Genomic DNA, 14301 nt, shown 5'->3' with positions numbered 1-14301 from the left:
CACACACACGCACACATAAACACATACAAACCCTCATACACACAGACACACCCTCACACACACAGAGACCCTCACACACACACAGACCCACACACACACACACACCCGAGCTGTGGTCGGACTCCCCGCCTTCCAGGGCAAAGCGACAACCCCGGGCTCGGCGGCGGAGGTGAAGCGGCTCCCCCGCCCGGCCCGGCCCGGGGACAGCGAGACCGCCCCGCGGGCTTTGCTGCCGCTCTCCGCCGGTCTCCGCCGGCCCCGGGCGGCAGCCGCGGGAGCCGCACCGCGGAGCGGCTGCTGTGAGGGAGAACAGCCCCGCCGGGTATGGGGAGCCGTGTGGGGAACGGCACCCGTGGCATTGCTGTGGGCACGGGCACCGGATCGGTCCTGCGAAGTCTGCCTGTGCTGCTCAAGGAGAGAGACCTGAGAAGCTGCTCCACCCCATTAAAAGGGTATTTTGGGAGCAGCAGCCAAAGCAGCCCTGGGCTGACCACCCTCATGGCACAGCTCACTCAAAGAGTCACAGAAAGGTTTGGGTTGGAAGGAATGTAAAATATCGTCTCATTCCACTCCCTGGCATAAGCAGGGACACCTGCCACCAGATCAGGCTGGTCCAAGCCCCATCCAACCTGGCCTTGGGCAGTTCCAGGGGTGGGGCAGCCACAGATTCTGTGGGCAACCTGTGCTAGGGCCTCACAGCCAAGAATGTCTTCCCAATATCCCATCTAAGCCTGCCCCCTGTCAGCCATTCCCCCTTGTCCTGTCACTCCATCCCTTGTCCAAAGTCCTTCTCCAGCTCTCTCGGATCCCCTTTAGGTACTGGAAGTGCTATAAGGTTTCCCTGCACTCTTCTCCAGGCAGAACACCCCCAGCTCCCTCAGTCTGTCCATAGCAGAGCTGCTCCAGCCTCTGATCATCATTGCGGCTTCCTCTAGCCTTGCTCCAACACATCCTGTCCTTTATATGTTGGAATCCTCACACTGGACACAATACTTTAAGGTGAGCAGAGTAAAGGGGGAAAATCCCCTCACTAAACCTGTTGATCACACTGCTAGGTATACAGCCCAGTTTAATGAAATAAAGTAATATCATTACAAGCCAGCTTCACATCTGACTTCACCACAACTCTGCCTTCCTTTTTTCTGTTAAATTATTTTTCAGAGAATTCCTCTGAGGTATTTCTAGACCTTCCATAAATCCTTCCCTCAATAGGGAGGTCCTGGCTCAGAGGACATGGCCATAAATCCCTAGAATATTGAGAGGGGATATTTTCTCATCCAAAGCAGATGAAAACAGTGTTTGTGGCAGGTAAACACCCCAGAGGAAGCAGAGGGCCCCAGGCAGACGGACGTGTCCCCACCACTCCATCCCTGTGGCGGGTGGGAAGAGGAAACTCCCCAGCCTTGGCTGTGGGAGAGGGATCAAACGTTTCAACAGCTGGAAAGTGGATTTAAGCCAATGCAAACAAACAAACAAAAAGCCCAAAGAAAACAAGGCAGCCTGGATTGGTGCCAGGTGTTTAACAGAGGTAGAAGAAGGCTGAGGCAGCACCAGACCCAGGAGACCTCAGCACCCAGACCTGGCTGCTGTGTCCAAGAAACACAAACTGTGACGGGGAGGAGCGTGAGGAGGGTTCCGAGGCTGTTCGGGGTCACGGGAACCCTCTGCCTCAGCAAGAGCAGGGAGGGCTCAGTTTTCCTATCCTAGAAGGAGAAAAGCTATCAGGTGATCCGTGGCCAGCTATAAATACCCCAGGGATTGAGTAAACAGCATGGGGAGAAAAAAAATAAAGTGAAGCCGAAGAACAGCACTGACACAGAGATGTGTTTTTAGAAACTGGCCAGGAATGAGTTTAGCTGGGAGGGAGGTGGCAGCTCCTGCTCTGGCACAGCCACTGGGCTAAATGATGCGGTGCTCCTCAAAGGCTTGGGCAGTTTGGGAAAGGAGATGACAGGGCTGACAGGATGACAAGGACAGACCACCATGGCACAGACCCCAGGAACAGCTCCAGCCTCTGCTCCTGCCCCAGCAGAGCACACAGGCACCTCTCTGCTCACAGACAGCACCTGCACATGGATCCCTTTCCCTTCCCACTGCCTGCCTTCCAAACGCTGCAGCAGCTCTGCAAAGTCAGAAATCCAGCACGGGAAGAGATTCCCCAGCCAGCTCTGCCTTGCAGACCTCCCACACCCAGAGCAAACCGACAGAAGCATCCCCAGCAAGCAGCACCAGCGCAGCCACGCTGCAGGAGCGTGCATGGGCAGCCACACGCTGGAAATTTGCAGCTCATTTCCCTTTCACTGCCCAGACACGGCCAAGATGCTTCATCTTCAAGCAGGGGAAACATCCTGGCTCCATGGACAAGGAAGGTTCTCCCAGCAGCAGCATTTTCTCAAGCCAGGGGCTGGTTTGAGGCTGTCAGGTTGTTGTCAGCTATTTACATGCTGCACCCAGAGTGAACTGGCTCACGTGGTGTTCACTTCTGGCACAGCACTGCTCAGCTCACAGGCTCAAAATATCCATCCCATTAGGGAAAAAAAATGGCTGCTTATAAATCAAATGTGGGACTGTCCCTGCTGCTGTCATAAAATGGTGTCAAAACAAAAGCAAGCCCGTGCAGAACAGGCTGCTGCTCCAGTCCTGCCAGGATGAGCAGTTTTATTTGGATGCCAGAATATTTGGTGTTATAATCCCAGCAGCAGATGATTCCACTGCAGGAAAGGGTGCTTTGTGCTGGTTGCAAAACTGGAAGCTTCAGCCACGTCAGACTGCGGGGATTTGGTGCCTTGTGCTGTGGAGAAGCACCCATGGGAAGCAAAAGGAAAAAAGCAAAACCCACTGTTTTTCTGAAACACCCCAAACCCTGAAGCCCAGCTGAGCAGTGCCAGACCAAAAGGATTCATGTGGAGCTCTGCACATGATGTGTGAAGTGCAGGCTGAGCAGAGGGGCTCTGGACACTCACGGCCCACTCACATTCCTCCTGCACTCCAGTCCTGGGCTCTGCACAGGGCTCAGCTCAGTGAGTGAGAATTCAGATTTCAACAGAGACAGAAAATCTAAAAAAAAATTTCCCAAACGGAAAGCCTGAGGCTGCTGACAGTTTCCACACTCTGGAGAATATTCCTGGTTATATCTTTGACTCAAAGAGCGGCTGGGAAACCCATCTCCTGAAGGGCATTTAATTTTCGTTCCAAGGCTTTCACACCAAGTGAAATAACAGAGAAAAAAATACACAAAAAACCTTCTACTACTTAGATACATCTAAAACCAGATCACTCTGCAAATCCTCTTTAGCATCTCAGCTGCCTTCACAGCAGGAATGAGGCGTGGGAGGTGGCAGGAGCTTAGGGCACCCGTGGAAATCCCATTTTCCAGGCAACTTCCATCCTTATCAGCACAGCACCAGGTGCACAGGTTGATGGTCACTGCCCAGCTGCCATGTTTGCACAACTGCAGCCTGGAACTGTGTGGAGTTTAAAAGGCTGTCACTATCCCCTGTGTCCTGCCATGAGCTTTTCCACATGGAAGCAAAGGCAGCCAGGACCTGCCACAGAAGCCAGAGCCACACAGATAAACCCCTGCAGACCCAGATACCCTTTGAGATAAGCAGCTAAAATTAATTTTCACTGAAGCTGCTTGTGACAGCCAATCATCTCTCCTCAGCCCAGCTCCACAAAATGCTCCCTTTCAGTGAGAAGCACCTTTCCAGCAAGAGGCTCAGGGGAATTGGGGCAGGGAAAGGTGAGGACGGATAGGGTGAGAGTGGATTTTGTGCATGCATTTCCTAGCACTCAGCAGCCCTACATTGGGTATGTCCGCAGTGGTGACAGGGGCTTGAGGGTGCCACCACAGCATCCAGAGCATTGCTGTCCCCCCGGGCTGTACAGCCACAAGTGGGGCTGGTAGGGCAGCGAGGAGCAGAAAACAGCCCTCGAGCACCACAACCCCACGGGCTGTCCCCGCTGTGACCCCAGAGCAGGGAGGGTCACCAGGAAGGCTCGATGCTCCTCCAGTTCACAGGTCCAGAGCAGGGAGGGTCACCAGGAAGGCTCGATGCTCCTCCAGTTCACAGCTCTGGAGCTGAGAAGGTCACCAGGAAGGCTCGATGCTCCTCCAATTCCCAGCTCGGAGCGCGCTCGGCTGCCCAGGCCGGGGTTGGAGAGCGCGGTGCTCCCGCGGCCCCAGCCCGGGCGGTGCCGCCTCAGGTGCCCGGAGCGCTGCCCGGCAGCTCCTTGCCGGGGCCGGAGGGCGATTCAGCTCCGCTGCTGGCCACGTTCTCGTATTTCGGCTCTTCCTCCGCGGCATCCTGTCCCTTCCTTTCCAGGCTGCCAACTAACTCCGGGCTTTTCCCCTTCTCTGCCGTTTCGCTGGCCCCGTCCTGGGCACCGGTGCTTTTTGACGAGAGAGATGCGAGGAGCAGGGACAGTCTCTTGGCAGCGGGATGCTGCTGCTGCTTGCCCGGGGCTGGCTCGGCAGGAGCCCCCGGCACACTCTCCCTCTGCTTGCAGCCGTTCTCCGAGTCCCTGCGCTGCGCCAGAGCCCGGCGAGGAGGTTTCTGAATGGCCTCCATGCTCCTCCTCACCTTGGGCTCCTCCTTCGCAGACCACTTGCCCTTCTGCAAGCTGCCCAGACGCTTCAGCACAGCCTGGACCGGTCCCTCGCCACTCCCCTCCGCCTTGGGGTCGTGCCCTGCAGTTCCCACCATCATGTAGATGGTGGTGACATTGGGTTCCTTCCCCTTGGCCTCCCAGCTGCCGCATCTCGCAGCCGCTTCCAGCGCCTCCACTCTCTGCGCCACATGCCTGGTGCTGGACACCACCCTGCGGCGTCCCCCCGGCGTGGCCCGGGGCGATGGCCGGTGGCTTTCGTCCCCCTTGCTGAGGGGCTCGGCGTTCTCGTAGCAATCGCTGGCCGGGCTCTCGCTGGGCGGCTCGGCCGCCGCATCCCCCGGCGGTGGGGTCAGCCTGGATGGGCCCCACGGCGCCTTGGGCTTCCTGCTGGGGCTGGGCGTCTCGGCAGCCCCGAATTTTGTCCCCTCGGCGAAGGACACAGAGGGACGCTTGGCCTTGGCGATGCTGGACGTGCGGGGGATGGCGAAGGGCTGAGAGACATCCTCGGAGTCGAAGGCGGACGGGTCCGGGAGCGCCTCGGCAGCGGGGGATGCTCCGTCCTGCAGCTCTGCCCCGCCCAGCAGCGGGATGCCTGTGGGACAAGGTGACACGTGTTAGAGCTGCCACCCTGCCCGGGGACATAATCGGGGACACTGGGACAGGAGCTGATGCAATAGGATTGTCCCTGGGAACGCTTCCCAAGGAGGAGGTTGTGAAATGGGGTTGCCCCACTGGGCACGTCCCATCTCACGCAGCCAAACACAGCCCTGCAGACAGGAAAACAAGGACAAGGAAATAAACAATGTCTGAGCCAAGCACAGCTCCCTGGGACGGCCAGGATTGACCCCAGAGGTGAGCAGAGAGGAGGAGGAGGAGCAGCAATGGGCGTCACCTTCTCTGGGAGGGACGGAGTACTCGGGTCCCTCGTTGTCTGTGTCGAAGGAGGAGAAGGAGCTGTCTGAAACCCACGCAGACGATGGGGGCTCGATGAAGCTGGGGTTGTAGGGGATTTCCATGTCGTGGTGGGAAACTGGGGAAGAAAAGACACCCAGCTGAACTCCAGCACCCCAGGGTGCTCAGAGGAGAGGGGTTTCAGGCTTCCCCCCAGACAGAGAGTGCAGCACTTCTGGAAGGGCTGTGGGCAGCTCTGCTTTGCTCACCTGTGACTTTGGGAAGTTTTGAGGTGCCCAGGTTAAAGCAGGGCATGAGAGCACTGAGGTTGGCCAGCACCCCCTGCACGTGGTGCTTCATCCTGGCCAGCACACCATCGTCCGACACAGCCGCCCTGCAGAGCAGAGATGGACATCAAGGGATACAGGACATGGGGGTTTGTGTCAAAGGCTGAAAAATGTGAAAAAATACCTGTCTCTGGCATCTGCTGAGCCGGCACCACAGCAGCAGCAGGCAACACAGAGCAGCAGCAGCAGGAGAGGGACAAGGATGGCAGCTGCAAGGGCTCCATGGTCCTTCAAACCTGTGTGAGGAGATGGGCTGAGTCTGGCATGTCCTGTGGCTGTGACACCTACAGAACAGCCCTGCAGAAAGAGAGCAGGAGCTGACAACTCCCAGTGGGGCCAGGAGGCACCAGGATGCATCCCAGCACCTTCCCCAGTGAGGATGTGACCATCCCTTGCCCAGAAATGTGAGGGTAATCTTACTCAGCACACAGTCACCCTGCACAGGGTCACAGGTCCCCCGGGAGCACTGGCAGGGTGAGGAACAATTCACTCCAAAATAGCCTTCAGGACAGGTGTTGTTGCAACTGGAAAAGAGAGGAAAGGAGGGAAATACCCCCCGAAAGAGCAAGGCTCCAGCCCAGCCCCACTCCCAGAATTTTCCTGGTGTTACCTGTCTCCCCAGTAGCCTGCCTGGCAGATGCAAACTCCTGTCACGGGGTCACAGCTCCCTGAAACACACTCAGGGCAGAGGAACTGGCAGCCATCACCAAAGGTGCCCACAGGGCAGGAGATGTTGCAGCTGCCAAAACAGAGCAAAGCATCAGTGACTGCGTCCCAGAGCAGGGACACCCCAGGGACCAGGGGGCTCACCCTGGGCATACCTGGGTCCCGTCCAGCCGGGGTCACAGCGCAGGCAGGACCCGGTCTGGGGGTCACAGGGCTCCCCGTGCAGGCAGCGGGGACACGGGTGGAGGCAGCCATCCCCGTGGAATCCAGGAGCACAGGGATCCTTGCAGAGGGTCCCGTTCCAGCCGGGCTGGCAGGCCAGGCAGAAACCATCCACGGGTGAGCAGGGCTGGCTGCGCTTGCAGCTCCCACAGCTGTGTGGGCAGAGAGGCACTGGGGTCACAACGCCCAACCTTTGTACCCCTAAAAAGCAGCTTTCACCCCACAAAATCATTGAGCATCATTTTGGACCGAGGGGAAATACACAGTGGTGCCTAATGCTCTGTGGTAGCAAGAGGAGAGGAGAGCAGCAGAATCTCAGAATGTTCTGAGTTGGGAGGTGCTGCTTTATCACCATGGGGAGCGAGATTAAGGACAATCAGATTTTAGGGTGACACTGACATTAGCGAGGTGTTTCTTTTGGGACAACACTGATGCTGCATCCACCCTGGGATGCTCAAACCCAGGACAGGTCTCCCTGCCCAGCCAAAGGGACAGACACAGGCACAGTGCCTTCCCCCAGGGTGTGACTGCAGCCCGCTGGATCCCGCGGCTCACCCATCTCACCTGTGCACGCACTGAGAGCCGTATTTCCCTGCCGGGCAGGGCTCCCGGCAGCTCCTGCCCTGGTAGCCGGGCTCGCAGGTGCAGTGGCCGCTGGCGGGGCTGCAGGAGCCGTGCCCGCAGTCGCAGCGCCGCTGGCACGCCGGTCCCCAGTAGCCAGGCAGGCACTCGCACTTGCCCGTCTCCTGCGCGCAGGGCGAGACATTGCAGGAGCACTTGAAGCTGCACCTCCGGCCCCACCAGCCCGGCTGGCAGCGGCACAGCCCGCTCAGGGGGTCGCACTGCGACGTGGAGGGGTTGCACGGGCATTGCTTCCTGCAGTTGGGTGCCCACCAGCCCGGCTCGCAGTGGCAGGCGCCGCTCAGGGGGTCGCAGCGGCCGTGGGGGCCGCACTGGCACGGGAACTGGCACAGCCCTCCCCAGTGGTTGGGGTCGCAGGTGCAGCGGCCGCTGGCGGGGTCGCAGCGCCCGTTGGGGTGGCACGGGCAGCTCCGCTTGCAGTCGTGGCCCCAGTACTGCTCGGGGCAGCCTGCCAGGGGAAAGGACACGGGCAGGATGGGGTGAAAGAAGCCCGGCAGCCCCCCGAACATCCAGCTGGATTTACAGGGGGATGGATGGCAGGGGCTGGGCGCGGGGAGGGCACTCACGGGAGCTGCAGTCTGCTCCGAAGAAGCCGGGTTGGCAGCGGCACAGCCCGGGTTTCACGCACACCTCGCCCTCTCTGCAGGCGTCCTCCCCCTCGCACACGGCTGTTGTGGCAGGAAAGGCACTCAGCTCTCTCTGACTGGGGCTCACACCCCACCTGCCACCCACCCAGCTCCTGCAGATACAGCATTCCCAGGGACAGCACCATCCCGCTTCCCGCTCCATGCCATCACCCTGCTGGTGATGCAGCACCATCAGCTGGGGCTCCCCTCGGAGCAGGACCTCTCTCAAGGAGAGCTGACGGTTTCCCCAACACTCAGAGGATCCGCCTGGATGAGCATGGGGACCACGCTTTAGGATTCACCCCATCCATCACTCACCGACCGTGCACGCCCTGCCCTCCTGCCGCCAGCCGGGACAGCACTCCGGGCCGGCCGCGAACCTGCGGGAGAGACCTGGGGGTGTCAGCCAGGCCCGGGGGGCCAGGGCGGCTCCATGGCCCCGGCCGAGGCACAGCGATCCTTGCCCCAGTGCTGACAAGGCGGCGTGGCCCCCAGGGCAATGCTCCGGAAGGAAATCAGAAAAATAGAAGGAAATTTAGGAGGCTGCTGCCCGAGTGGGCGGCCGGGCTGGGATGGGCTGGGCTGCCCGGAGCGCTGGGAATGTCCCCACGGAGCCGGGCCGGGTGTCCCTTGCCCTGGGAGAGGCTCAAAGCTTCACCAGAAGGGCAGAAATGAGGCACCGAAGTGAAGGTCATGAAAGGCGTCACCATTGATGGGAGACAATGGGAGTGGCAATAAATTCGGGGGACATCAGTCCCAAAGCTCTTTGAGGTTTGCTACAGCGACATTTCCCCACGATGAGTTTTGCCATGGGTCCCATATTGCCCCGTTGCCCTGCACTCCGATGGTGAATAAGAAATAAACCCTGGAGAAGGGATCTGATGCCCCAAATGCCCAGATATGCCCCAGCCACACTCCCCAGCACCTCCCCAGCCTGCACCCACCCTGTGCCAGGCTGCACATCCCTGTCCACGGGAGGAGGGATGGACAGCGACCCTCCGGGGCTGCTGAGAGACCCCAGGAGATGGCACAGGTGGGGACCCCCGTGGCACTCACCTGCAGACGTTCCTGCCCTCAGGGTCGAGCTCCTGGGCAGAGCTCTGCACCCACAGCCACAGCTGCAGGCAGAGGATGGGCCGGGCGCTCTCCATCCCAGCAGGGCACAGGGCCCCCGTCCTGGTGGCTCCCCAGCCCCACGCTGGTGTCCCTCTGTCCCGTCTGTCCCGTCCCACCCGCGGGGCGGCCTCTTCCTCCCTCCAGCCTTGGGTTTCTTCCTGAGGAAACGCGGGAGGAGGCGCCCGATCCAGGCGCAGGGGTGCGGCGGGGAGGGGGAGCAGGGAATGCTGCCCGGGCTATTTCTGGCCCTGGCTGCCACCCTGCCATGGAAAGGGACATCCAGGGGCTCCACACAGCCACACGGGGCTGTCACCTGCCTGAACATCTCACCTGTGCCACCCCACTCCCCTTGTGACATCCTCTATCGTCCCCAAAACTGCTTTAGCCAAGGTCCCCCCAACCCAAACAAACGTCCAGTGCCACCCCCTGCCTCAAGCCCCATGAGCCACCCCATGGCACTGCCAAACCCTCGCAGGGGCTTAGAGGAGGGGTCCCCTTGTCCCCCATGGCAACACAGCCTGACCTGTGCTGGCCTTTGAAGGGCTGCTGGCCACTGTCCCACCTCGCCATGTCCCCAGGAGCTTTGTGTCAGCAGATGCACAGGAAACACCTTTTTCCTACCCAAGGCCAGCTCAGCCGGGGGGGCTCCGGGCTGGAAGCACCCCTTGGCCATGCAGGAATTAACTCCTCCATGCCCAGCACTGTGGGATCACCCCCCTGGAGCCCCCTCCCCACCAGAAGGGGCTCAGGGGGCACAGCCATCAGGAGAAGGGTAAGGGAAATCTGGGAGCATCACCCAGCCCTCCCCAAGCAGAGAGCAGAGGCTGCAGGCAGAACCTCAGAGGAAGAACAAGAGACTGATTTATTTCCAAATTAAAGGTAGAAAGTACCTGATCTGAGGGGACTGATGCCCCCATGAACACAAGGATTGTTCCAGTCTGCCAGGTCCCAGAGGTGCCAGGCAGAGGTGCCAGCACAAAACTGATTCACCCCAAGCCTGAGAAGTGCAGGAGTGGCCCTGGTGGTGCTGATCCTGGTGGCTCCAGCCACAGCAGCACCTGGACACCCACTGCAGTGTGCTCAGCCCCCCCCAGCCCTGTGGGGACCCCAGGGCACCCCAACTGCATCTTCACATTGCAGGGATTGGGGAGCTACTAAAGAAAGGGGTGAGGTAAAACAAACCCACAGAGCAGGATGGGGCAGCTGTGGGCTGTGAGCAGAGGGGTTTGCAGAGAGCCACCAGGGGATGGGAGGTCCCTTTTGGGGTGTGGAGAAGGAAGAGGGTGCAGCCCCCCACCATGCTGAGCTGCAAGCAGGGAGCAGTGGGGAGGGGGCCCAGCTGTGAGGCCCCTCTGTAGCTAAGCTGTGGGCACAGTGAAAGGGTGGCTGGTGGGCAGAGGTGCCCAGAGGTGCTGAGCTGCCCCAGGCCAGGCTGGCAGCCCACATCCAAGTGTCCCAGTGGGTTTGCAGGAACCTGCCCACGCTGTGGCTTTGCCACCACCGTGGCACAGGGAAGTGCCAGAGGTGCTGTGCTGCTCTGGAATCCACTGGAAGAAGAGGATCCAGGAAGTTCTGCTGCAAGGACAGATCCTGCTCCCGTTGCCGTGGGGTCAGAGTGCTGCTGTGGCTCTGTCAGGGCAGCTGGACCCTGCCTTGCTCTCTCCTTCTGGCTCCAGCTGTGAGTCCAGTGAGTCAATGATTTCCCAGGTTCCAGAGCAGCTGGATGTGGGGGGGTCTTTGCTGCTGCCCTGATACCACAGCCCAAAACTGCAGAGAGAGCAGAGAAGGGCTATGGGGGAGAAGAACCTCCCCAAGGAGGATGCAGAATCCCAGCCTCCCTCTGTGGAGGTGGCAGCAGGACACAGCCTGGCTGTGGGTCCTGTGTATCCAGGACGAGGCAGATCCCCCTAAAACAGCACCCCCTGCTCTGGCAGCACCCCTGCCAGCCCTGCTGACTCTGTTCCCATCACATCCAAGCTCCACAGCTGCCAGGTCCCAGCCAAACCCCAAACCTCTCTCCACTGGCAGAGCCTCCCATCCCTACCAGCACAGGAGCAAACTTACAAGCTCCTAATTTTGGATTCTGGAGGCTGAGCATCCACACAGTCTGTGCCATGACCTGGGAGCCAGGAGCTCTCCTCTTCATCACTGCACAAAGAAATGGGGGCAAACCTGCACTGAGCCACAGCAGTGAGTGCTGGAGCCACTCTGGTGTTTGTCCATGCTCCCAGTGCCACCACCTCACCTCCCTTCTGTCACATGCACGCAGGGACAAGTGGCATTTGGCCAGGCCCTGCCTGACTGGTGACAGGGACACATGAGCTGCAGCACAAAGCCCAGCCCCTGTGGCACAGCTATGCCAAAGCAACACATCAACTGCAGACATCAAACCTTTGATCTCTGGAGGGAGGAGGCAGCTCTGGGCTTGGGGAGGCTCCAATCCAGGGCATCAAGCACACGGAAATGCTGGAGCAGGGCAGCCAGCCCCCACCCTGCACGGGAGGATCCCAGCACCCAGCCGGACTCACCTGCTCCCCGACTCCTCCGTCGTTCCCAGCATTTTGGCTCTGATTTTTTTCCTCTGTTTTTTGATATTTGACTTCATTGCATCCAGGAAGAAGCTGGGAATTCTTTCCTCGTTCAGCAGCTCCCTGGTAAAAAGCAGACAGCTGGTTAACCAAGAACATGGGGAAGATTCTGCCCTGACTGTGGTGGGAGCAGCCTCTGCTGGGCCAGGGGTGGCTGCAGGGACAGGACTCACCTCTGGTAATAGGCCAGCTCCTCCTGCACCAAGAACAGGTTGGTCTTGAGCTCATTCCTCTCTTGCAGGATCTGCTGCAGCTCTTCCTTGGAGAAGCAGCAGTGAGCAGGGCTCCTGTCCCCATCCTGGTGCTGTGGCTCCTCTGAAGGTGACAGGGCTCCCTCCTGGAGGGGATGCAAAGAGAGTCAGCAGGCAAGCAGAGACCCCAAAACCACCACCCAAAGGCTGGGTGCACATGCAGGCAAAAATGGAAGTCTCAAGAATGTCCTCATCTCAGCCAGCAACCACACGTGGCAAACCTCCCTCATCCTCTGTTCCATCTACTTTTAACTCCTGTCACCTCATCTTGCTCCACCCAAAACACTTCTACAGAGAAGATGTTAGCGGCATTGCAGACACCACCACACTGTTCACTTTTCAGCTGTGGGGTTTCCTTAAATAACCACATCTGGGTGTGCCAAGAGCTCCACACAAGGCTGGGAACATGGGGTCAGTGTTGGTGATGCCCAGCAGCAGCAAGGCCACAGCTCAGACTCACCACACCAGGTTCTGGTGTGGGGTCACAGCTCAGACTCACCTCACCAGGCTCAGACTCACCTCACCAGGCTCTGGCTGCTGGCTCTCCAGGGCTGTCCTGCTCCTCCTGCTCGTTTCCCTCTGGCTCTGCAGCATGGCAGCCTCCAGGTCTGACTTCTGCTCCAGAGCACTCTTGAGCTGGGCCTGCACCACGGCCACCTTGTGCCGCAGCTCCTCGTTCATGGCCATGAAGCGCTGGAGCTGTTCCTGCAGCTGGAGGGCCCAGGGCAGCCAGAGGTGAGGCAGTGTCCCCACCCAGGGACAGCAGTGCCACCTGCCCAGCAGGCTCAGCAGCTGTGACAGCCCCGGGGAGGGGGATGTGACATGAAAGCAGCTGCCCGGGCCCTGGCACACCCCTGAGCTCCCTGCCCTCACCGCCTCCGTGTCCCGGCTCTTGCAGACGATCTCGTGGGCCTGGGCACGGAGCTCATCCCTCTGTCTGTCCACCACCTCCTTGAGCCGCAGCATCACCTCCCGCTCCTTCCGTGCCGTGCTGTCTGAGAGCACACACAGGACAGGAGTCAGAGTCCCCCAGGACTTCCCCAAGCCCACAACGCTATCAAGTTCCTCAGTGCTTCTGCAAAGTCTGACTTGTTCCTCGTAATCTCACAGTGGAAAGAAGGGAACTGAGAGTTTTAGACCGTTTCTGGAACATCCTTGTGTTGCCACAGCAGCCCAAACCCTGTGCCTGCCTCCATCACCCTTCTGGGGGCTTTCGAGGTGCTCTGGAGGTTTGGGATCCCTGATTTGCAGAACAAGGTAATGCCTGTGCTCCCTGCTAGGACAGGTCTCCAATGTGAGGGAAAGGAGAGCAGCATTCCAGGCTCTAGAAGAACAGGTTCAGCCCTGCACCCAGCCTGCCGCTCCACAGGGACACCGTGTGGCATGGGGGGACCCCAAACCCACGGGGACACCCACCTTCCTGGGACTGGCTCTCGGCAAGCTGCCCCAGGAGCTGCCGGTTCTGCTCCTCCAGGCAGGCCAGGCGGCCGTGCAGGGCTCGCTCCCGGCGCTCGGCCTCCCACAGCCTCTGCTCCGGCTCCTGGGGGACGGGGACACCGGGTCAGAGCCACCCCTGGGGCAGTGACAGCCAGGACAGACAGCGCTGAGCAGCGCACGGTGACAGCCAGGTCAGAGGCTGCCCCGGAGATAAGGGACAGTGGGGACAGTGCCACCATCCCGGAAAGGGGAACAGCTGGGTCAGACCCATACCAGAGGACAGGGATAGCGAGATCAGAGTTGTCCCAGGGAATGGGGACAGCCATCCCTTGGGAGAACGGGACAGGCACATCACAGCCGTCCCAGGGGATGCAGGGAAGCGGGGCCAGAGCCATCCCCGGGAAAAAGGAACACCAGGGTCAGAGCCGTCCCCACAGGGAACGGGATCAACGGGGTCGGAGCCGTCCCACAAAACGCGGGACACCCGTGCCCCAGGAAAAGCCACCAGCCGCTCGGCGCCGTCCCCATGGCCACTCCAGCGGGGACACGCGTGGCTCGGTGCCACCGGCTCCCAGCTCCCCGCTCACCTCCGCCTCCTGCGGCCCGGCCGGCGCTGCCGCCGGCGCCTCCCCCTCAGCGGCCGGCGGGGCCACGAGCGCCTCGAGCAGCTCCAGCAGCCGCACCACGGGCGGCACCAGCCCGGCCACGGCGTCGGGCCCGAAGCGGGCGGAGAGGCGGCGCAGCTCGGCGCCCAGCGCCCCCGCCATGCGGTAGACGTGCGGCGGCGCCAGCCGGGCCGGCGGCGTTCGCCACAGCGGCTCCGCCATCGCCCCGCGCCCGCGCGGCTCCGCCCGGCCCGGCCCGGCCCGCCCCGTCCGGGGCCGCCCCCGAGGCGGGACCTCCG

At 60.5% G+C, this 14301-nt stretch overlaps 2 protein-coding genes across 3 annotated transcripts; both read right to left on the bottom strand.

Moving 5' to 3' along the window:
• Positions 1-3166: 3166 nt before the first annotated feature.
• On the bottom strand, positions 3167-9817 carry SCARF1 (scavenger receptor class F member 1). Of its 2 annotated transcripts, XR_012583532.1 has the most exons (12): positions 9062-9817; positions 8324-8385; positions 7946-8047; positions 7302-7827; positions 6671-6889; positions 6460-6588; positions 6270-6373; positions 5974-6085; positions 5772-5896; positions 5504-5641; positions 4126-5203; positions 3167-4021 (listed from the first exon to the last, which is right to left on the bottom strand). XR_012583532.1 is itself a non-coding variant. In XM_074557220.1 (11 exons), the coding sequence occupies exons 1-11, from the start codon at positions 9154-9156 to the stop codon at positions 4203-4205; spliced, it is 2613 nt and encodes an 870-aa protein (XP_074413321.1). In that variant the 5' UTR covers positions 9157-9817; the 3' UTR covers positions 4029-4202. The 2 variants fall into 2 exon arrangements, 1 of the variants encoding a protein (XP_074413321.1); XM_074557220.1 differs by lacking the exon at positions 3167-4021 and having other exon boundaries at positions 4029-5203.
• A 142-nt stretch (positions 9818-9959) lies between these two features.
• Positions 9960-14224, bottom strand: RILP (Rab interacting lysosomal protein). The gene is made up of 8 exons (XM_005493680.4): positions 13985-14224; positions 13377-13500; positions 12834-12955; positions 12480-12671; positions 11883-12046; positions 11650-11772; positions 11186-11269; positions 9960-10888 (listed from the first exon to the last, which is right to left on the bottom strand). The coding sequence occupies exons 1-8, from the start codon at positions 14222-14224 to the stop codon at positions 10732-10734; spliced, it is 1206 nt and encodes a 401-aa protein (XP_005493737.2). The 3' UTR covers positions 9960-10731.
• Between the last annotated feature and the right edge of the window lie 77 nt (positions 14225-14301).

Source organism: Zonotrichia albicollis, chromosome 22, assembly GCF_047830755.1.
Source record: "Zonotrichia albicollis isolate bZonAlb1 chromosome 22, bZonAlb1.hap1, whole genome shotgun sequence".
NCBI lineage: Eukaryota > Metazoa > Chordata > Aves > Passeriformes > Passerellidae > Zonotrichia > Zonotrichia albicollis.
Note: the sequence above shows the minus strand (reverse complement) of the source record. Positions and strands in the feature narration are given on the sequence as shown.